The sequence below is a fragment of the Meles meles genome, chromosome 5 (assembly GCF_922984935.1).
Source record: "Meles meles chromosome 5, mMelMel3.1 paternal haplotype, whole genome shotgun sequence".
Classification (NCBI taxonomy): Eukaryota; Metazoa; Chordata; class Mammalia; order Carnivora; family Mustelidae; genus Meles; species Meles meles.
This window is the reverse complement of record NC_060070.1, coordinates 92108495-92131020: the sequence shown is the minus strand read 5'-3', so window position 1 is coordinate 92131020 and position 22526 is coordinate 92108495. Positions and strand designations below refer to the sequence as shown.

The 22526-nt window shown below is 46.9% G+C and overlaps 2 protein-coding genes across 6 annotated transcripts in view; one reads left to right on the top strand and one right to left on the bottom strand.

The window, feature by feature from the left end:
- Nucleotides 1–209: 209 nt before the first annotated feature.
- Nucleotides 210–22526, bottom strand: part of POLH (DNA polymerase eta) — a 46059-nt gene continuing 23742 nt past the window's right edge. For 2 of the 5 annotated variants that reach the window (XM_046005038.1, XM_046005041.1), the window contains 6 exons: nt 22201–22304; nt 20353–20472; nt 19687–19810; nt 19084–19149; nt 16865–17034; nt 12455–15105 (listed from right to left, as the gene is read on the bottom strand). In XM_046005038.1, the coding sequence (XP_045860994.1) occupies nt 14211–15105; nt 16865–17034; nt 19084–19149; nt 19687–19810; nt 20353–20472; nt 22201–22304 (1479 nt within the window). In that variant the 3' untranslated portion in view covers nt 12455–14210. Of the gene's footprint in view, nt 264–12454; nt 15106–16864; nt 17035–19083; nt 19150–19686; nt 19811–20352; nt 20473–22200; nt 22305–22526 lie in introns of those variants that run through there. The other 3 variants (XR_006818324.1, XR_006818325.1, XM_046005039.1) reach the window with 3 other exon arrangements.
- Nucleotides 2815–10537, top strand: GTPBP2 (GTP binding protein 2). Its single transcript, XM_046005042.1, has 12 exons — nt 2815–3100; nt 4828–4854; nt 5135–5319; nt 5660–5768; nt 5951–6148; nt 6448–6622; nt 6783–7002; nt 7407–7542; nt 7680–7738; nt 8273–8444; nt 8867–9031; nt 9268–10537. Exons 1-12 carry the CDS (start codon nt 2915–2917, stop codon nt 9442–9444), a joined length of 1809 nt encoding a protein of 602 aa, XP_045860998.1. The 5' UTR covers nt 2815–2914; the 3' UTR covers nt 9445–10537.

The following is a 22526-nucleotide window of genomic DNA, read 5'->3' as shown; positions in this document are numbered from 1 at the left end:
CATGATACAAAACCAAGAAAGTGTATATGCAAAGATTGCTAACTTTGAATTTATTTTTTAAATGTTTCTATTTTTTTAAAGACTTTATTTATTTATTTGACAGAGAGAGAGATCACAAGTAGGCAGAGAGGCAGGCAGAGAGAGAGGAGGAAGCAGGCTCACCTACGGAGCAGAGAGCCCGATGCGGGGCTCGATCCCAGGACCCTGAGATCATGACCTGAGCTGAAGGCAGCGGCTCAATCCACTGAGCCACCCAGGCACCCCTAAATGTTTCTATTTTTAAAAGATTTTATTTATTTCTGAGAGAAAGAGGGAGAGAGAGAACAAGCAAGGGGAATGGCAGGCAGAGGGAGAAGCAGGAGCATTGCTGAGCAAAGAGCCCAACTTGGGACTCGATCCCAGACCCTGAAATCATGACTTGAGCTGAAGGCAGATGCTTAACCAACTGAGCCACTCACGTGTCCCTGAATTTAAAACTCATGTAAAGGTACTATACACAGAGAATAAATGACTAATTATATACCAGGAAAAACTCTGTGTGTGTGTGTGTGTGTGTGTGTGTAATCCCATAGCCAAACACCTCATAAGCACCTTATAAGCAACCCCTCCAGGAAACCAAACACTTCTACTACCTTCCATATCCCAGGACTCTGATCTTCTCCTGGACAGCCATCCCTGTTTAATTTACTCCTCTGCCAGCCTTCATTCCTATGGTAAGCTAGGTTGTTCAAGAATGGGATATCAGGGGCGCCTGGGTGGCTCAATGGATTAAGCCGCTGCCTTCGGCTCAGGTCATGATCTCAGGGTCCTGGGATCGAGCCCCGCCTCAGGCTCTCTGCTCCTCCGGGAGCCTGCTTCCTCCTCTCTCTCTGCCTGCCTCTCTGCCTACTTGTGATCTCTCTCTCTGTCAAATGAATAAATAAAATCTTAAAAAAAAAAAAAGAATGGGATATCAGAATAGGTTATCCCCTCTCACCTCTTTAAAGAAGTTCTCCACTTAGGAGACAAGGGGATTGGGATGAACAAAGTGAAACTGTGCATGTTGGGTGATTGAAAGACCTAAGAAGATGAGAGGATGAGTGTTATCAGGCGAGTGCAGCAGGTCCTGGTTATCAAGGGAGCACAGAGCTAGTGGTGGTGAGAATGTTGGGGGAATAGTTTTGGCTCTCCCTTCCGACCTCCATCCTTCTTGACATCTCTTACTGAGTTCCTCAGTCTCAGCCTCCAAGTAGCAATTTTCCTGGCTGGAGTTGACTTCTGCAGCATTACCTTCCTTTCACTGAACAGGGTTGAAAAGAGAGAAGTCATGTGTGCTTTCGACCACTGAAGACCACAGAATTGGCTGGATCTGCTAAGCCCTTTTGCAGATTTTGGTTCTTCTGCTGCCATGGCTTTGGGGAGTTATGCCATGTGGACAGCAACTAAATGATCAGTAACCCACCTTCCCCCTTGTAGTCTTGAAGGGAAGCCATGGACTCCACCAGGTCTGAACCCTTGAAAGGATCACCAGAGGTATGTCACTGTCGTTGCTTCTAGTTTTCCAAGGAAAACTGAGGTCTGGAGGGAAGGGTCGTTTTACTTCTTGGCTGTGTGAGAGCATCTCGATGTTTGGGAAAGAGGGGAAGTGGACATACAGTGAGTGGTGAATCATGAGACAGCCATGGGGCTAGGAATTGAACCCTGGCGTCCTGACTCCCAGCCCAGCAACACTAACAGCTTCTCCACTCTGCCTTTCTTGTGCACTCTCTTGTGCACTGGTTTCTGTTGCTGCGTGAGTGTGCTCTTTGTCGACTGCAAGGGCCCTAAAGAGCAAGAGAGATGGCTTGGCAAGAAAGTCAAAAGTCAGTAATCCCCTGGGTTTTTGGCCAAGTTTCTATTGCCGGCCGCTTCTCCCAGCCACAGCCCTAGCAGTGACTGACGTAACCCGAGCCCCAGCCCCGCCCCAAGTAGGGACCAGGCCCCTCCTACGGACAGGGCTATTTTAAAACTAAACTAGTTGCGCTGGGATTGGTTCTGCTTCAAAACAAAGGGGAGGGGTAATACTCTCTGCGGGCATCCTCGCAGCCCTGAGGCTGCAAGACTGGTTTATGGGTTCGGGCCTCGTGTCTGTGGCACCGCGGTGTCTCGGGTTGCTAAAACCAGCCCCCGGAGGGTACCAGCTGGTAAAAAGGTAGTGACTACGGGGTAAAGGTGGCATAATCATTGCAACAATAACAGCTGTAATTAGGCTAACCACCATCTGCCTCCACCCTGTCATTCGCCCTGACTCACCCCGACGGCACGCCGGCTGTCGGGGAAGAAACTGAGGCAGGGGCGGAGCCAGCCGGCTGGAGGGACCAGTCGCCCTGAATTTTGCAGCTCTTCAGGTCCAAGACCTGTTGTCTGGCATCTCGCTAAGGGGCCAAACCAAGGAGCGCCCACAAAGCTTGATTCTGATGCAAGCCCTCCGCCTCGAGTGACTGCCCAACCTCCAGGCTGTGGGGCTCTAAACTTCCCCCTAAGGAGGCCCTAGAAACAGACCCGCTTAGAGCGCGGAGATTGGGAATCAGACTACAGCTCCCCTAGGCCTTTGCGCGCAAAGGCGCGCTCCTTGACTACGCCCCGAAGCCACGCCGCGGCCCCTTGAGCTGCAATGCGTCCTGGGAGTTGTAGGGCATGGGAGAGCTCATTTAAGGGAAGTCCCAGGCTTAAGGACTCTATCTCCCGTGGTGCCCCGCGGCTGTTTCTGACGCGACCCCGGGCCAGAGAAGGGTGGGGGCGTGGCCTGCGCAGGGCCCCACCCCGCTCTCCTCTGGCTGGCCGGTCGCGGTGGTGGCAGTAGGGGCGGCGGCGGCAGTAGGGGCGGCAGCAGCGGTGGCGGCGGCTGTGGCGGCGGGGGGGGAGGGGCCGGGCGGGGGGCTGGCGGCAGCGGCGAATGGACTCGCGGGTATCGGAGCTGTTCGGCGGCTGCTGCCGGCCCGGAGGGGGCCCGGCCGTGGGCGGAACCCTTAAGGCTAGGGGGGCCGGCGGCAGCAGCGGCTGCGGGGGCCCAAAGGGGAAAAAGAAGAACGGAAGGAACAGAGGGGGCAAAGCCAACAACCCTCCGTACCTGCCCCCCGAGGTGAGCCCCATGAGAAGTGGCGGGTGAGAGCAAACTACTCTTTCCGGTCCCGGGACTCCAGGGAGGCGGGGCAGAGGGAATTGATACCCCCTTCCGGTGTCACAACATTGGAGGGGAGAGGAGAACCCTTCCTTCCGGTCCCAAGACCCCAGGGAGGACCTTCTGTCTGGTGTCAGGACCCCAGGGAGGAAGAGTGGGGAGGAAGGATCCCCCCATTCTGATCCAGTAACCCCAGGAGGAGAAATAGGGAAAAGGGATCCCACATTCATCCCCTTGGAGAGAGCAAAGTAGAATGCCCTGGCCTCATCCTTCTGCTGCAACAGAAGGGACACTGCATCCTGGGATGAGGAGGCAGCAGAGTTTTTTAAACTTGTTCCACAGGGGAGGAGGGGAGTACTGGGGAAAAGAGCAATATGTTCCGTCTCTATCCCTGAGTACACGTATGCACACACATATAAAAACAGACGAAAGACAGTCAGGCTTAAGCCCTTTTGCCCTTTGTCCTATGAGGAAGTGGGGATGGCTTCCCACCCCATCTATCCCTATGCTATTTATCCCTCTTAGGAAAGGAGGACCTAGGGGAAGAGCCCAAGCCAGTGGTTATCAAACTTTAGCATTTCTCAGAATCACCAGGATTGCAGCCTCACCCCTGGAGTTTCTGATGCAGTAGGTCAGAGGTGGGCCTGACACTCTGCATTTCTTACAAGTTCCCAGGCAGTGCTAATGCTACTGGTCCTGGGATCATGCTTTGGAAACCATTGGCCTAGACCATCATCCTTGTACCACTTTTCTGAACCACCCATCCTAATTCTTCACCTTTAGCAAGATGATAAAAGGGAGGATCTTTGCTAATGGGAAAAGATCTCCCTTTTATTCTATGAGGTAGAGATTATGGGCGAAGACCTGTTAGAGCCTGGGAGTCAGAGGTCCATGAAGAGATAGAATGATGACAGGAAGGAATAAAGAGACAGAAATGGCCAGGGAAGAGGAGTGCCAAAATGCAGGACAGGCAGAACAAGCAAATCTCTTACCCCATTGCACCCTAGAGGGGAAGGCTCAGGCAGCAGGTTTCTTCCGTGGTGGGTCACCTGATGGAAGGAAGATGTAGAGAAGGTGGTGTGGGTGGAATCAGGTTTTCAACTGAGGCATGTGAGTCTGGTTTATGGAGTCTGTCCCCTTTGTTGCATTTCCTGAGTTTCTTCTCTTCACCTCAGCCCCAGCTTTGGAGCCCTGCCCTTCATTTTACCTGGGCTCATCTCTTGTCAGGCTTATAGTGACCAGTGCTGAGCTCACCCTTTGGCCCTGGTCCAGAACCTCTTGCAGCCTCTTACTCTTGGTGACATCAGCTAAGAGGGGTGGGCAGGAAGGAAATGGTGTCTCCCAGACCAGTGGCAAAGAATGACCTCAGCAACCCGAACACAGGGGCAATTTAGACTTCTGGGGACAACAGTTTGAGGCCCCAGGGAGAAGGAAGGGGTGATCTTACATCTAGAAAGACTATACCACCAGTAATCAAAGAAAGGAGGGACTGGGTTCTGTTTCTGGCTCACATGGGTAACTCACTGGCCTTTCCTTCAGAGAGGTCCTTTGGGACTGAGTAGAGGGTTTATGTCTGAGCAGATGCCTAAGAGGTTCCTGCTGTTAGCTGCCTGGGCCTCAGCAGGAATCAGAGGGATGTAGAGGTTGGTCAGGACTGTGCGTCATAACTGCTTTCTGTTTCTTTTCAGGCTGAAGATGGAAACATCGAATATAAAGTGAGTCTTAGGCTGGGGAGGGGCAGGTTGTCCTTGCTGTTATGGGGTGATTTTTTTCTGAGATCCTTCCAAACCCATGATATATAGGGATATGGCTCAGGGTCAAGGTTCTGTACCTCATTCTCTTGGAAGGGGACTCACTGTTAGAGGAGACCAGGGATGAGGGGGTTTAAGTGGGAAGGGAAGGTTCTGATCCTTACAGCAGGGCAGGTGGGGAGCCTGTGGGTTTAGGAGGAGCATCTCTGACTCAATTTTCTTACGACCCCTCACCTGTCCTAAGCTGAAGCTGGTGAATCCATCCCAGTACCGCTTTGAGCACCTGGTGACACAGATGAAGTGGCGACTCCAGGAGGGCCGTGGAGAGGCCGTCTACCAGATTGGGGTAGAGGACAATGGGCTGCTGGTGGGGCTGGCTGAGGAGGAGATGCGGGCGTCCCTCAAGACCCTGCACCGGATGGCAGAGAAGTATGTGTCCCATTCCCCTTTGGTTCTCTTCCCCTAATTCTGGAGAAGGCCTGTGAGTCCCAGTCACCTCAGGCCTAAGGGGCCAAAGAGGGCCTTTCCTCCTGCTGTCTCCTTTTGACAAAGGGCTGAAGTGGGGAGGGCTCCTCCGTATTGGACCAAGGCTTTTTTGATTTAAGATTTATTTATTTAAAAGGATGTGGGATAAATTGGAGCATGGTAGGAAGTGAAGTCTGATGTTGGGAGGTGTAGGAAGGCCATTTGGTTCAGAGCCGGGTTGGAAGGTGGGAGTGGCACGGGGGAGTACAGGTGAAATGTGTCAGCCGTGGCCTTGCTGTGACAGGGTCGGGGCAGATATCACCATTCTCCGGGAGCGAGAAGTGGATTATGACAGCGACATGCCCCGGAAAATTACCGAAGTGCTGGTACGAAAGGTCCCTGACAACCAACAGGTGAGTGTACACCCTTCCGTGACCTCTCATGCCCTTGCTCTCCAGGAGGGTCCCAGGCCTGGGAACCTGGGAGCATGTCCAGTTTATTATTTGGTCCCCAAGGAGTGTCAGTGCCCTTAACCCACCCATCCGTGGAGAGACGTAGGGGATCAGAGCCCTTACCTCTCGCAATTCATCCACAGTTCCTAGACCTCCGTGTGGCCGTCCTGGGCAATGTGGACTCAGGGAAGTCGACTCTGCTTGGAGTCCTGACCCAGGGAGAGCTGGACAATGGGCGGGGCCGGGCTCGGCTCAACCTTTTCCGCCACCTGCATGAGATTCAGTCTGGCCGAACCTCCAGCATCAGCTTCGAGATCCTGGGCTTTAACAGCAAGGGAGAGGTGCATTGCAATCAGCGGGACCCAGTGGGGCCAGACCCCGAGGATGGGATGGTAGTGGTGAAGGACAGAGCCCGAGGGCAGAGTGCGGAGACTTTCTGGAGTAGTGTAGAAGACGACCCTGAGGGCAGTGAACAAGCTCTGTCCCCTTAGAAAACACATGGGGAACCAGCTGGATTAAATCAGATTTGGGGCTCAGGGGTAGGAGGCAGGGTCACCCAGTGACTGGTTTAGGTCCTGGCGACTCTTAAAGGGTTGGGGAGGCTGGCAGGGGACACTGAGAGCCCTGGGCTCTGGGCCAGGTGGTGAATTACAGTGATTCACGGACGGCAGAAGAGATCTGCGAAAGCAGCTCCAAGATGATCACCTTCATCGACCTGGCAGGCCACCACAAGTACCTGCACACCACCATCTTCGGCCTCACCTCCTACTGCCCCGACTGTGCCCTGCTCCTCGTCAGCGCTAACACTGGGATTGGTACGAGGCACTGGGATAGGGACGGGGCTGGAGGGGGCAGCTGACTCTCTCACCCCAAGGCTCCTTGAATCTGAGAGGCAGACGAACTCTCCTGCTCCCTCTGCTCCCGCCCACATTCTCACCCTTCTCCCCTGCTGTCCGCCCTCCTTTTCTGAGGCAGCCGGCACCACGAGGGAGCATCTGGGGCTGGCCCTGGCCCTGAAAGTGCCCTTCTTCATCGTGGTCAGCAAGGTGGACCTGTGTGCCAAGACCACAGTGGAGAGGACAGTACGCCAGCTGGAGCGGGTCCTCAAGCAGCCTGGCTGCCACAAGGTCCCCATGCTGGTCACCTCCGAGGATGACGCTGTCACTGCGGCTCAGCAGTTCGCCCAGTCACCCAAGTGAGCCTCTCTTCCTCCAGATCCCTGATCTGTGGGGAAGGCCGCCGTGTGGCCAAACCAGTTCTGGCACATTTCTGTGGGTTTTCTAGGGTGGGATTGTGGGAGGGAGTCTGTGCTAGCCAGCCTGGAGGCTTGCTGGTGTCCGGGACCCGGGAGACGGAGTGTTGTGCCAGGCATTCTCTGTCTGCCTTGGGCTCTGGGGTGAGCCTTGTGAGCCACATTCCTTGGCTGGCTCACACAGAGAGGACTCAGAGCTCCTGACAAGGTTAGCAGATAGGAGAGAAGTGCCCCTGCACGCTGTCCCTGCTCCTGCCCCGGAAGCTCCCCATGGGATGCAGGGAGCTCTAGCCTCCGCTTCCTGTTAAAAGCTTCCTCATCTGTCCATTCCATACCTCCATCTACAGCATCACTCCTATCTTCACACTGTCCAGCGTGTCTGGAGAGAGTCTGGACCTGCTTAAAGTCTTTCTGAATATCTTGCCGCCACTCACCAACAGCAAAGAGCAGGAGGAGCTCATGCAGCAGCTGACGGAGTTCCAGGTAATTGGCCACCTGAACGGGGCATGAGTTGGACAATGGGGAGGGACTAATCCTGACTGAGCACTGAGCCTATTTAGAGATTTTGGACTTGCCTGCCCTATTTGGCTGGCTGTTGGTCGCATTTCCTTTGGCTGCAGGTGGACGAAATCTACACAGTACCAGAGGTGGGGACAGTTGTTGGAGGGACACTTTCCAGGTGAGTTGCTTTGCTTGCTCCCCATCCCCTTCAGCCCTCACATACTCCTACACTTGATCATGGCCTTAAGGAGACCTTGGAGTTGCATAGAGCCCATCTAAACGATGTGCTTGTTTCCAGATCGGGCTTTCACCATGACAAGAGCTGGAGAAAGCTAGTCTGTTGACTTAGAGGGAAGAAATAGTATTGGTGTGAACTCAGAATCTCCAGACTCCTGGGGGAGAAGTGTGGGCCTTGAGCCCTAGTTGTATTCACTTGATGTCATTTCCACGTCAGGAAATGAGAGATCTCTTAAGACTCTTCTCAAAGCGTAGGGTGTGTTTAGTGTCAAAGCCTTAGGTCCCTCTTGCCATTGCTACTGGCCTTTCTAGGTATGAGCTTGAGCTAGGGCCTCCTCCCCAGCCCTCTCTTCCCCCGCAGAGGACGTCCGCTTAGAGGGAAAGACTGTTCTGGGTGACCCTCGCAGAGAAGCAGGTGGCAAGGGTTGGGGGGAGGGCTGGACTGATGCCGTGCCACCTGCCTTCTGGGCTGCAGCGGGATTTGCCGTGAGGGGGACCAGCTGGTGGTGGGCCCCACGGACGATGGCCGCTTCCTGGAGCTGCGGGTGTGCAGCATCCAGCGGAACCGCTCTGCCTGCCGCGTGCTTCGAGCCGGTCAGGCTGCTACACTGGCCCTCGGGGACTTTGACCGTGCACTTCTTCGCAAGGTAAGGTGGGAGGATGGGTTGGAGAGGGAGCACAAAGAGGAGTGCCTGGGAGACTGGCTGCTTGAATGAGAAGCACCTAAGACGTTTCGGAGGAACTCAGAGGGAATAGTCTCTAACGCAAGAAGCGGGTTATGTAGACTATGAAAAATGCTTAGAATACTCAGAATACTGAAATACAGATTGTTGTCTTGCAACCTGAATGTCCAGGAGCCTAGAAACACTAAGCATTAGAAAGAAGGATTAGAGAACATGGGAGGAATAAGGAAGGCTTCTATGTGGAGAGTTTTGAGTATTGGCTTCTGAGGTCTTTGTGTTTAAAGCCCTAGAGGAAGAGGTCAGGAGCTGGAGAGGGTGGGATGGTGGTGGGGGAAGGAGAGACTAATGCAAGGTTTGCCCTTGGTCCCGGGACTATGCCTCCCCAGGGCATGGTGATGGTGAGCCCCGAGATGAATCCCACCATCTGCTCAGTGTTCGAGGCAGAGATAGTCCTACTGTTCCATGCCACCACGTTCCGGCGAGGCTTCCAGGTGACGGTACATGTGGGCAATGTACGTCAGACAGCAGTGGTGGAGAAGATCCATGCCAAGGTGAGAGGGACCCAGTCATGCTGTTTTTCCAGGGAAAGGTTAGAATTCTTCTGCCTCCAGAAAGGAAGGAGGCTGGGCCCCAGACTCCCAGAGAACTCCCTGATCCCACAAAGGGGACGGAGCCCCACTCTGGGTGGGTAGAAGTCTGATCGGCCCCTGGGGGGTGGAGTCCCCAGGCTGGTAGAGAACCGGATGTGAGGCCCTGTCCAGGACCAGTGATGGCCTATCTGCTGCAGGACAAGCTGCGGACAGGGGAGAAGGCAGTGGTACGTTTCCGCTTCCTGAAACACCCAGAGTACCTGAAGGTGGGCGCCAAGCTGCTGTTCCGGGAGGGTGTCACCAAGGGCATCGGCCATGTCACCGATGTACAAGCCATTGCAGCAGGAGAGGCCCAGGCCAACATGGGCTTCTGAAGTCCTCCAGGCAGGCACAGCTCCACTGCTGTCCCTACAATATATAAGGTGACATCTGGCCACACTGCCCGCTGTTGGCGGCTCTGTGTGTTAATAGGCGAGGGAGAGACGGGTACTCTGCCCCATGCTCCCTGCCACCTTTCTGGAGAGGTGCCAAGCTTGGTGTGGCCAGGGAGGGGCAGTCCTGAGGGAGAACACAGGAGAATTCAGGGCAGTGCTCAGCAGCTGTGTGTCCATCTGGTTGGCTCATCAACCTGGCAACCCCGTGGCCTGTCTACTGGAGGGAGCTGACCAGCGCCACCTTGACCCCACTGTCCAGACTGGGCATGATTCGCCGGTGCGGTCCTTCCACTTCAGGAATTGTCACAACACCTGGGGGTGATCCTCAAGAACACGCCTTTTTCTATACCTCTTCTCAAGGCCATGTAAGTTGCCCATCTCAACTTGACTGTGGATGAAAGACATTTGCTCCTGGCCATCTGGTGGCCCGGGGTCTGAAGAAATGGCATAGGGACAGTGCTCCCACGTTGTGCTGAGACATGAGGTCTGTTCCTCAGCTTTGTCTCCTTTCCCTTCTTCAGTCAAGGGCCATTTCCCATTTCTCTGCTCATAGGCCCCACAGGTGCTATTTGTCATGCTGACCGAGGTGTGGGGCTGCCAAGCTCAACTTTGGCGTACCAAAGGTCAGCTGCATGTCAATCAGTCTCGTCCCCTCCTCTGCAGTGATTTGTTGGTTTTGATGTTGAATCAAACAGTGTTTTACTTTCCCACACTAGTGACTGGGGACCTGACCTACAGCTCCTCGTCCTGCCACCCTTGCCCCCCCGTTCCTGCTCCCATGTAATCCTCCCTCTGTTGCAGGGAACCTGGAGGAAAGGGAAAGATGTTGCCATATTTCCTACACTTTTAGGGCATGGACTCCTTCCTTTCCCTTTGTAAATGTCCTGGGTTCCCCGGACTCAGGGATTTGTTGGTTCAGGTTTCTCTGCATACCTGTGTATATATATATGTGTACATTTATACACACACACACACACACACATATTTAAATACACACATATATATTGTACAGAATAAAAAATGTTTTATTGAACACACCGTGCTTATGCTTAAGATATGGGCTCAGCTTCCAGAGCTAGATTCCTCTTCAGGATTAGACAAGGGAAACCCTAACACTGCTGAGTCCTGAATGGGGAAAGAACCCATCTGGTATCTCATGAACCATTCTTCCTTTCCTCTCTCTCACCCATGCAATCAGTGTTCCCCTACTGTGACCTGGCTGTTCTGGCTTATTTGCATAGCTCTGGAATGAGCAGCCTAGAAAGTGAAACTGCTCCTTTTTCAGCTGATATAAGTAACCACCCTCCCCTTGAGAAGTTGGCCCTCAGCTGTGGTTGCAGTGGTGAGGACTGCTTCTGTGTGGTGTCATAGATTTGGAGATTAGCTTGCCAGCTACTTAAGAATGGATCTTAGAGTCAGGGTAATCTGGCCCTCACGCTTTCCCTAGCAATGCAAGATCTCGAGAAGTGAAGTTTGTATAGCCTGAACTGGCTAGCTTCTTGGGGCTCTGAGTGCCTCCAGGCCAAACCTTAGTCCTTTCTTTCTGTTTCTGTGTTTGGAGTACCTGTCGTGTTTTATGGGACTGCGTTTTGAGTACTGATCCTTACAAAAGAAATTTAATGATAAATGTGGCCCAAGGAGAGTCCCATGAGGCATTCTGTCTCCAGGGTATTTTTTTTCTTTTTTTTTTTTTAAGAGAGAAAGTACGTGCCAGCGGGCAGCTGAGTGGGGTGGGGGTGGGGGTGTGGACAGAGAGAGAGGGAAGAAAATCTCCCAAGTGGGGCCTTGGCACAGGGCTTGATATCAAGACCCCAAGATCATGACCTGAGCTGAAATCAGTGGGAGGCTTAACCGACTGAGCCACCCTGGCGCCCCTGTTCTGAGTATTAAAGTAATAGCCTCCCTAACTATTCAAGCTCTGCTGTTTTTAAAAATATCAATGGCTTAACTTGCTACTGTAAGAAGCCTCTGGTTGAAGAACTTCCCCTTCCTCCTGTGTTGCGGACTAAAAGCTGTTTACTTCCTTCTATGCAGTTGCTGATAAACAGCTATGAGAGAAGGTTGTATTCAGCAAAACGGTCCTGTAGCTTTCGCCAGGCATTGACCTTTGCATTTCTGTCTGCTGTCCCCCCATAGGCTGATTGCCGGTATGCTGGGGCAGGGGTAGCATTTCCAAGGAAACAGAAGGGGTGCTGCTGATATTGTCATTACTAGTTACCCATTCCCCCACCTGTCTTGGCCTCTGTAAGTCCAATGAAACCAGAGTTTCTACCACATTGCTTTTCTATAGGACTCTTTCTAATCAACCAAAGTGTTCAAAATTTGTTCCACTTAATCTGTATAGTACCCGAAGAAGAAGTATTGCTTCATTTTAGGCTTTTTTTTTTTTTTTTTTTTTAATTTTCACTGGATTAAGTAAGGCAATTTTAGGAAATTATCTCATTTTTTTTTTTAAGACTTTATTCATTTATTTGTCTTGGGGGGGTGCACAAGCAGGGAGAGCAGCAGGCAGAGGGAGAAGTGGGCTCCCCGCTGATCAGGGAGCCTGATGCAAGACTCGATCCCAGGACCTGGGATCATGACCTGAGCTGAATGCTGGCGCTTTACTGACTGAACTACCCAGGCATCCCCTGATAACAGTATTTATTTATTTATATATTTATTTTTAAAAAGATTTTATTTATTTGACGGAGATCACAAGTAGGCAGAGAGGCAGGCAGAGAGAGGGGGAAGCAGGCTTCCCGCTGAGCAGAGAGCCCGATGTGGGGCTCGATCCAAGAACCCTGAGATCATGACCTGAGCAGAAGGCAGAGGCTTAACCGGCTGAGCCACTCAGGGCCCCTGATAACAGTATTTTTTTTTTTTAAGATTTTATTTATTTATTTGACAGACAGAATCACAAGTAGGCAGAGAATCACAAGTAGGCAGAGAGGCAGGCAGAGAGAGGAGGAAGCAGGCTTCCTGCCGAGCAGAGAGCCCAATGCGGGGCTCAATCCCAGGACCCTGGGATCACGACCTGAGCCGAAGGCAGAGGCTTTAACCCACAGAGCCACCCAGGCGCCCCTGATAACAGTATTTAATAAGACATCTTCAGGAACTAGTGAGCTATACCTTGCTACATTAATGAAACATTTAGGAGGATAAAAAGATACATAAAGCAGTCACCCTCCCCCACACCAGTAGCATGTACATTTTTACTCTCTCAGTCCTAGTAATCATCTAAAATTACTTAGTACGTATGTTTCATCCAGTAAACATCAAGCACCTATTATGTGCAAGGCACTGGAGAAGTCTTGCCTTCAAGAAACTACAAATCTAGTAGGAAAAGGGCCATGTACACATTATTCAACTGCTACAAGAGGAAAATATTTTTGAAGGAAGAAGTAATTTTTTTGCTACAGTGTTTTTCAAATGCTACCCTCTTCTTCTTCAAACTAAATACAGACTCCCAATTTATAAATAAGTTTGAAAAGGGGTGGGTGATGTATGAGAGGGGGGATACATAAACCATTCTTCCTACTCACTTCCCCCAACACCACCTAGTTCAGTTCATCTACAGTTGGGTTCTCTATGTAACACAAGGTTTCCCGTATCAAAACTAATTTTCCACATAGAAGAACGCAGATTAAGAATACAGTACTATTCTTACTACGTACATGGACAAGTGCAGAAAGCTACAGTAAACCCTAAGCTCAGTATTCAAACATCAGAAGGTAAGAGATGAACAGGCCAGGGACCCTGAAAGCCAAGCACTACCTCTTAAATTTGTACTTCAGGGTTTAAGGAAATGTCATTGCCCTCTACAAACCTGGCTGGCCAGAGCATCTTCTAGATCAGTGTTTTTCAAACACCCTGGAGAATCTTATTAATGTACGGATACTGATTCAGCAGGGGTAGGGTGAGGCTGAGACAATTTCTAATAAGTTCCCTGATGACCCTCAAAATCACAGTCTGCCTAGTATGATTCTAGAGATGATCTAGTTCTGATCGTGACTTAACCAATCTAAACAGAGTTCCTGAACTGGTCTATTAACAATCTGATTCTACATTAGACCAATCGCAAGAGGTAGAAGGGCCAGTGGCTAAAATTGTGGCCATAATAGGATTTTCTTGTATGAAATTCAGTATTTATTGAGCAGCTTCTGTGTACAGAGCCCTGCCCTAAACCAGTTACCACTTTAGGTCTTCACCTCACATTCTCAAACCACAAATTTTGGTCAAAGCCATTATCTGAACTGTCCTTGTCCAGAGCTTGGGGAAAAGTTTAGAAATGTTTTTTCTCACTCAGCTTTTTTGTGCTATCTTTAAATACATTGTCTAAATACATACTCTAAATACATTGTCCTTAATCTCCCATAATCTGTAAAGTTTATCAGTTGTACAGATGAGGAAAAGTGAGGAAAGTGCCTCTCCTGGGCTTCAAGGCCCACATATTTGTACTCTGACACTGCCTCCTTAAACGCTAATGATTACAAACTCAAAGCAGTTGTATCGCTGCAAGATAAGTCAGTTTTTACATCTCAGTCAGCAGTGGAATTGGAATCCATACATGTGAAGAGATGGAGAGTTTTAAGTCAGCATCTAACTGAATTGTTTCTCTTATAAAAATTTCATAAAGTTATGGATTTCCTTGCAAAGTGAGCATATTTCCATCTCCTAGTTTACAGGTAAAATATTAAAACCCTGCAGCAAGCCTGAGGGCAGCACTAGTGTGTTAATGGCTTAAAGAATGATTCCAATGTCTGCATGCCCTCAGGCCTAGGGCGTTTATTACTGGAGGCTGAAGGGCTCTTGGGATTTCTTTTGCTTTGAGGAGAACTGGCAGGAACAGCCTCTGAGTTTGAGGAGTAGGGCTGCAGAAAGGATTTCTGTAACTCCAATGCAAAATGATAGTCCATGTGTTCCGGCATCTCCCATACAGGTACCAGAGAGCCACACTTCTCGCAGGGTATTTGGTCCTCAGATGCCACAGGACTTGGGGTAATAGTTGATTTCTGAGCCACCTCCTGAGCAGAGCTGGAAGCTAAAGAAGCAAGCCTGCTTGGGCTGTTCTGGGCCAAATCCATTTCTGTAGGAGTTGTTTCAGAGGATCCTAGCTTCAATGCTGCTTGACAGACAGGGGTGCAATCTGGATACTCTGTTGGAAGGTAGTTTGTTAACTGTTTAGGGCTAGACTGTGGATTTTGTGGAGGGAAGAAAACTGAAGACTTACTAAGCTGTTTCTGCTTTAGAATTAGACTCTTCTGTTTAAAGAAGGGCTCAGTTCCCGTAGCGTGACTGGTTTGGAAAGGTAAGGAGGCCTTGGATGGTGAATTGCTCACGGGGGCCTGGGTGGTGGCAGTAAGAGATGACAGTGAAGCTTCTTTGACTTTCTGCTTTTCTGCAGCTTTTTGGAAGAATGATTCCAGAGAAGTGGTTGGTTTCTTAGTGGCTATCACTGCTGGGCCACATCCCTGGGTCTTAGCTTCTGAACTGGTAACTGGCACCTTTGGCAGAGAACTTGGGTCATTGCTCAAGAAGGTGGTGATGTCTGTGCAAGATGAAGGGGCAGAGGTGGAGAATTTGGTAGCACAGAGGAAGACCATTGTGAGGGGAGGGGACCTGTATAGAACGTAAAGGAACAAGATTAGCACCAGGTCACAGATACAGTTTGTAAATGACTGGGATTATGATTGTGCCACAAGAGGAAACTACTCCTGCAGTGTTCTTAAATTTTAGGGCATCAGATTAATACAGATTCAGCAGACCTGGACTAGGCAGAGAATATGCCTTCCTAACAAGTTCCTAGGTGATGCTGATGTTGCTGGCTCAGGACCATACCTTGGGAGCTGCTGACCTGGTGAACACCTAACCAGGTCAGACATACAAAATGGATCCCCTGACAGCTAGGTATTCATAAGATATATCAGAAGATACATAATAGCAGTTGTAATTCAGGATCGAGGCAACAAATTTTATTCAGGGCAACAAAAAAGCTTTAGAATATTTAGACTGTAAGTCTCTTGAAAAAAATCCTGTTACCCATTCTGTTACCACCTAACCCTCATTCTGACAAACTTTCAACTTGAATTTCTAGAGAATGAAATCCCACAACTGGAATTACCTATCCTAGTCTCAGAAACATTTCAAGAAATTCATGCCAGAGTTACTTATTATGTCAATTATTAAAATAATTTTCACATAAGTTGTATCTCAGAAGGTAAAACATGCTTTTATATATAGATTAGTCCCTTAATGAGGTAAAGAGTAAATGCCTTTTTGAAACTGTTAGGACAGTATCGCACTGTTCTCTGGTTTCATGCTTTTGAATAGTCTTATAATCAGATCATTTGATGCCTCCCTTTCAATAGGTTTCACACTCCTCGTAAGTATTTGTTAGAGTCTGTTTCATATGAACACAAATTTATAAATGATAAATTTATAACTGAAACTGTTTCAGTTTTTGAAAATAAACACATGTACCAGGAAGTAGAAGCTAAACAAATTATTCTACACAAAGAACAATGAACAAAATTCCAGCTTTAGCGACCCCATCATATTGTAGGTCTGCACATACAATAGTAGTACCCACATAGTTAGATAAGCAATTAACTTAGGTGTTCAATGAAACTTTTGTTGTTTGTTTATTTATTTATTTATTATAGTTGAGTCGCATTAGTTTCAGGTTAAACTTTTGTCGTCTTCAATATAGATCTATAAGTAAGCAACCAATTTATGTTTCTCACATAATTATATTTCCATTGTGAATTAGGAGTTCTTTTTTCAATGCAACAGGCAATGTTAAATAAACAGAGGATTCCAATACTGAAAATCATTAATATTAGAACAATAAATGAACACATTCTAATGATATATTTGGTTATTTTTCATTACTAAATGAAGTGAAATTTAATATGACATTCAGTATTATACCAGTGGAGCTTGTGACTGAGCTGGGATGTTAAATTGAGATTATCAATAAATACAGGTCACTTTCATTATCAAGTGTTTTAAGATAGAACAATCAAGTATTGAGAGAGAAGTTCCCAAATGTATTCTTGAAACTTGAGTTCCATACTCACACATGCAACTGGCCCTTCCCTCTCATTGCAGCAAAGGCCGGGATAATATTGGTTTACTCTGCCTCTGAAACCCACCCCTGAGAACTGAAATGTGCCACATGTAGGCAAAGAAGCAGTAGTTGAGCTGCCTTGTTTCTGGTGTTTCTGTTGTGCTCTGCCATTCCTCTCTGTGATCTAGTAGGACCTAGCTAGAGTCACTACCAAGAACCTACTCTCGCTGGAAAGCTGTATACCCACGAATTTTAGATCAAGTCAGGGTATAAGTGTCTCCTAAGAAGACAAGCTAGAATTAGACTCACCAGTCAGTTTTGATTCCTGAAGTGTTACAGTTCCTGATGACAGCAAACGCATCACGGCTCATCTTGTGAGCATCATAGCGGGTAAGAGCACAGCAGCGGCGTGCACTGCTGAGACGTTTGTCTCCCTGTACACGAATGATCACAGCCAACTGGGTGGCCACTCTGTCATTCTGTGGGTATAAAAGGATTGAGACCAGGACTGAAGTTACTGTGAGCATCTGGATTCTATATATTGAACTGTGTGAGGAGGAAACGAAAAGAACCAGGGTGACAGAATGGTTTGGAAATAAACATAATTAATACTTTAAACAGTGAAGTGACAAGGATCTTACACATCCAGAATTACTTTTGGCATAAGAGTCCTTTTAAGCTTAAAGACAGTTGAATTTCCAGAAAGATAGATACAGATCCCTACTATGTTGCATTAGATATAAAGTGGGAAGAAAAGCCCCACTTTAAGGTGGAAAGCCTATGAAGCCTTATAAGGAGAAATGAGAACAGAGCGACACCTAGTGAGCAAAGGCAAGTAGGCCCGTAAGAACTGGGATCCTCTCCCTCTTTAAGTGGCCCACTGAAGAACATTCATCAACACCAATTCAGCTGACAAGGGGCAAACAGGTAGTTGTGGGTGATTTCTGACAGTACAGTTGTTGACTTGTAGGACTCCTAGATGTGGAAGCATGAGAGAACATATCAAATAATACCATCAGGAAAGTGAAAAAACCCACAGAATGGGAGAAAATACTTGCGAATGACTGATCTGACAAGGGATTTATACCCCGAATATATAGAGAACTCTTAAAACTCAATAATGAAGAAACAAACCACTTCAAAAACGGGCAAAGGATCTTGACAAATTTCTCCAAAGAAGATAAGAAAATGGCCAATAAGCACCTGAAAACCATAATGAGATACCACTTCACACCCACTAGTATGACTAAAATAAGAAAAAGTAACAGGATATAGTGAAATTAAAACCTTTTTACATTGCTGGGAATATAATGTAGCACAGCAACAGTCTGGTAGTTCCTCAAAATGCTAAATATAGTTACCATGTGAACCACCAATCCTAATCCTAATCCCAAGAGGAATGAAAGTATGTCTACACAAAAATCCATACATGAATGTTCATAGCAACATGGTTCATAATAGCCAAAAGGCAGAAACAACTCAAATATCCATTCACTAATGAATAGATAAAATATGGTATATCCATATAATAGAATATTATTCGTTCATAAAAAGACAAAAGATACTGATACATGTTCCAATATGAGTGAGTTAACCAAAAGATTTCAAGCCAGCAAAAAGGCCACATATTGCCTTAGTCTACTTATGTGAAATGTCCAGAATAGTAAGTCTATGAAGACAAAGCACACTAGTGGTTGCCTAGGATTGGGTGAGTAACTGCTAATGAGTATAGGATTTCTTTTCTGGGTGATGAAAATGTTCTTAAATTGACTGTGGAATGGTTGAACAATTCTGGAATATACTAAGTTGAAACTACTGAGCTGTATACTGTAAATGGGTGAATTTTATGGCATGTAAAATATATATCAATAAAGCTATTTCCCAAAGATTTTTTTAAAAAATTTACTTATTTGAAAGAGAGAATGAGAGAGAGGGAGAGGGAAAAGTAGGCTCCCCACTGAGCAGAGAGCCCGACACAGGGCTCGATCCCAGGACCCTGAGATCATGCCCTGCGCTGAATGCAGATGCTTAACCAGCTGAGCCACCCAGGCACCCAATAAAGCTATTTTTTTTAAAAGGAAAGGATAAAGAAATTACTCATCAGATGTCAAGTCTTTGACTTCATACTCTATCTCTAAGACTGCCAGTACTTCTCTGTCACATGGGCTGTGTTTAAGTTCCAATAATTTATAGTCTAATCCCTGAATGCCCTATTTAATGGCTCTGGCCTCTGATGAAGATCCACTGTATATTCAGGACTGCAGGAGAGATTAAATAAGAAATATCCAAAAGAGTAGAGGCAAATAGTAATGAGGGAGATGGGGTAGTCAGTTCTTATATTCACAGATCTAGGCTTTCAAAGATCATGTCGAGATTTATGGGAGTTTTATGGAAGGACATAAAAGATTTCCTAAAATTTCCTAGTCTGGTATCTTTTTGTATCTTTGTCTCTACTACTTCTCCAGGTAAGCAACAACTGGTATTTAAATCCCAAAGCTCAACCCAAGAACAAAAAAAGAAAATCTTACATCATTTCGGTCCTTGATTAGTCTCTCCTCTAGTTCATGGGCTAATTGCAAAAGCCACCATTGTACCTAAAAAAGTGTGGAGACTTTAATCTTTCATTTAAAAATTCTAGGTTTGTTATAATACTAGATGGAGGATTTGTTCCATTCTCTCACAAATGTAAATGTACAGTAAAGTCTCCCCCATAACCAAGGGATCTCCAGATCACAGACATTTTCTGACCTGCCCTAGCTCAAGATTTTCATTTTCTTTTCTGGCTGGCATGCCACCAGGTGAACTTCAGGCATGTTCCAGCTCTGAGAAAAAAGAACACACACAAACTTGGGGCATAATATCCCAGGCCTTCCACATTACCACCTATCAAAAAAAAAAATGAGTAATTTCATTTTGAATTTTACTTAATTCCATTTTCTTTCTTTTTGGATGGAAAATATAATACATAAAGCTCAATTTTCAACACACACACACACACACACACACACAAAGATCTTCATACTTTATAACAGAAAGGTTCCATCTAACTTATTAAATGTTCTGCAGTTACCAAAACCTACCCACTAGCCTCTTTAAAAGAGGCAATGTTCTTGTCAAGAAGGCCTGCCTACCTGTTCCTGAGTAGCCAGAGCCGTCTTTCCTGGGAAGTTCTTGCTGCAGCCAATGGTTTTAGGTAGTTTCCTGGGTTTAACTGGATCATGTTCAATCCCACGGCACATGGCATATAGCCAAGATCTAATAAAGGCAGCAAAAAAACTTTAAGGCAAAAGCAAATGATTATTCTTGTTAAAATAAAATACCTACATTGCACTACCCTTTTATCTCCTTTATGGAAAAGGAAAATTTTGTCTAAAATTAAGTATACCTCACCTCTGACAGAATCCCTGTGCTTCCCAAAGAATTCTAGTGCAATATATTGCCAAGGAGAGGGACACTTGGTTATGCTTTTTAAAGCCAAGACATTTATATTTTTGGAAAAGCACGGAGCAAGCCACTGATTCATATCCCCCAAATTTTTGGTATTTACTACAAAGATTTTAAGCATTTTAGCACACAGAAATGATGTATATATCCAAGCCTATCAACCTAGTTAGGTAAATGAAAAATTACTCCAGAGAGGCCACAGTGATCTAATATTTTAAAGCAAAAGGACCAATGAAATTACCTCAAGGAACAAATGTTAAAGATAGGTCTAAATTTTACTGGGTGCTTTTGTCTATATTTGAATTTAGCATCTCTATAAAGTTTATGATTGAAAAGTATTAGGAATCGCTTACCCATTCTTCTCCCCAAAATGACTCTGGAGCTGAGATTCAGTGAACTGAGTCAGTTCGCCCATGTATTCCACCCCGAGGATTTCAATGACAGAGGCACCTAGTTTTCCTCCAAGACTACGGCTAACAAAAGAGATAAAGAATTTATAAGTCACATCATAAATATCTGGTTAGCAGCAGACATAAGAAATTTTGCTTGTGTAAGTAACTCTCCTGAGGATTCAGGGAAAATGAGAGCACTTATTGGTCAGTCTTGTAAACTATTAATTTTCTCGTATAAGACTGGATGATTCTGGAAATTCAAATACACTAGGAGTTAGGACCTGGGAAGATTAACAATAGCATCAACTAAAGGTTAAAGCCGTTGATTAGTTTTCAAGTCAACTGTATGTAAAACTTTTAATTGTACAGGATCTACTATCCCATTTATAACCCCAGGGGTGCCTGGGTGGCTCAGCCAGTTAAGCATCTGCCTTTGGCTCAGGTCCTGATCCCAGGGTCCTGGGATCAAGCCCCACCTTGGGATCCCTGCTCAGTGGGGAGCCTGCTTCTCCCTCTTCCTCTGCTGGCTGCTCCCCCTGCTGCTCTCTCTCTCTTTCTCTGTGTCAAATAAAGAAAATATTTTTAAAAAGAATATAATAATAATTCTTAAGCTTGGCCTTTGAGGCCACCTATAATCTGTCCTTGACCTACCTTTTCAGTACTATTTCTCTCACATAATTCTTTTTGGTCCAGTTGAACTAGTTTAAGTCCCAGCTCACTGAAAATACCTTATACTTTTCCCCTCTGTGTGTTCAAAACATTATTGAAATCAGAATTGTTCTTCATTTCTCATCTGAGAAAACAAAATGTCATGTCTTTTTCATAAATCCTCAGATCTCTTTTCCATGAACTCTGGTAAGTACCTGCACAACTCACTTAGCAACTACTCATATACAGTCTTTTTTTTATTAAGATTTTATTTATTTATTGGACAGAGAGAACCAGAGAGTACAAACCAGGGGGTGAATGGCAGAGGGAGAAGCAGCCCCCCTTCCACTGAGGGAGGGAGCCCGATGTGGGCTAGATGCGGGGCTGGCATCATGACCTGAGCCAAAGGCAATTAACCAACTGAGCCACCCAGGCAGGTCAGTCATGTACAGTCTCTTTTTTAATTTTAAGATTTTATTTATTTATTTGACAGAGATCACAAGTAGGCAGAGAGGCAGGCAGGGAGTGGGGGAAGCAGGCTCCCTGCTGAGGGGAGAGCCTGATGTGGGGCTCCATCCCAGGACCCCGGGGTCATGACCTGAGCCAAAGGCAGAGGCTTTAACCCACTGAGCCAGCGCCCCAGTCATGTACAGTCTTGATAGCACTTTCACTGTTGCTTTCAACTATTACATCTTGTGCCTTCCACAGTATTTTACACCATTGTCAAGGACACACATTGGTATGGTCAGCTTAATTATTCATGTTATTTAGCTTCTTCTCTCATACATAGTTTGGGAGTAATTCAGCAGCCCTGAACACCTTGATCTCATATTAGAAGAAAAATAAAGTAAAATTTCTATTTGTTTTGTTATTTAGTAACAGACTTGAATAAAAAGGCTAGAGGGAAATTAAATATATAGCTAAAAACCAGTTCATTTTTAAAATTCAGGATTGAATAACTTCCACAGATAATCCAGAATTGAAGGTTCATTAGGAACAAAAGTCTCTGTGTTTTTCAAAATCTCCTGTGTTATCGCCCTTCTACCTTCCTGGCTATGGCTACTTGCTTTTCCTGGCTTCAGTCTTTCATAAGGAGCAGAAGAAACCAGAGAGTGCCCGCATGAAATATGTGAGTGAAATGGAAGGTACTCGAATACTTACATTTTGCCAATAGGCATCTGGCTGAAGAGCTGTGGGACTGACCCATGTGAGACCAGGGTCTGGCGGTTGGGCTTGTTCAGTCCACAGGCCAGTTTTGCCAGGACCTGGAGCATGGAAAGGATAAAAACTTCCTTACTGCCAACCTCACCCACACAGAGAGTTGGTGAATATTAACACACACAAACAAACACAGGCACTGCTTAAGGGCTGTAACTAATGGTTTCCACATTAAAACGAAAACCAAAACCAGAAACTCAAGACCTCTCTAAACCTTGGTATCCCACAACATTCTCAGTGGAAACTATGACCCATTATCATCCTCATTG

Coding starts and splice junctions, on each gene's coding strand:
- GTPBP2 (XM_046005042.1), top strand. CDS start 2,915: ATGGACTCGCGGGTATCGGAGCTGTTCGGCGGCTGCTGCCGGCCCGGA. Junction 3,101..4,827: donor CTCCGTACCTGCCCCCCGAG/GTGAGCCCCATG, acceptor GTTTCTTTTCAG/GCTGAAGATGGAAACATCGA. Junction 9,032..9,267: donor TGGAGAAGATCCATGCCAAG/GTGAGAGGGACC, acceptor TATCTGCTGCAG/GACAAGCTGCGGACAGGGGA.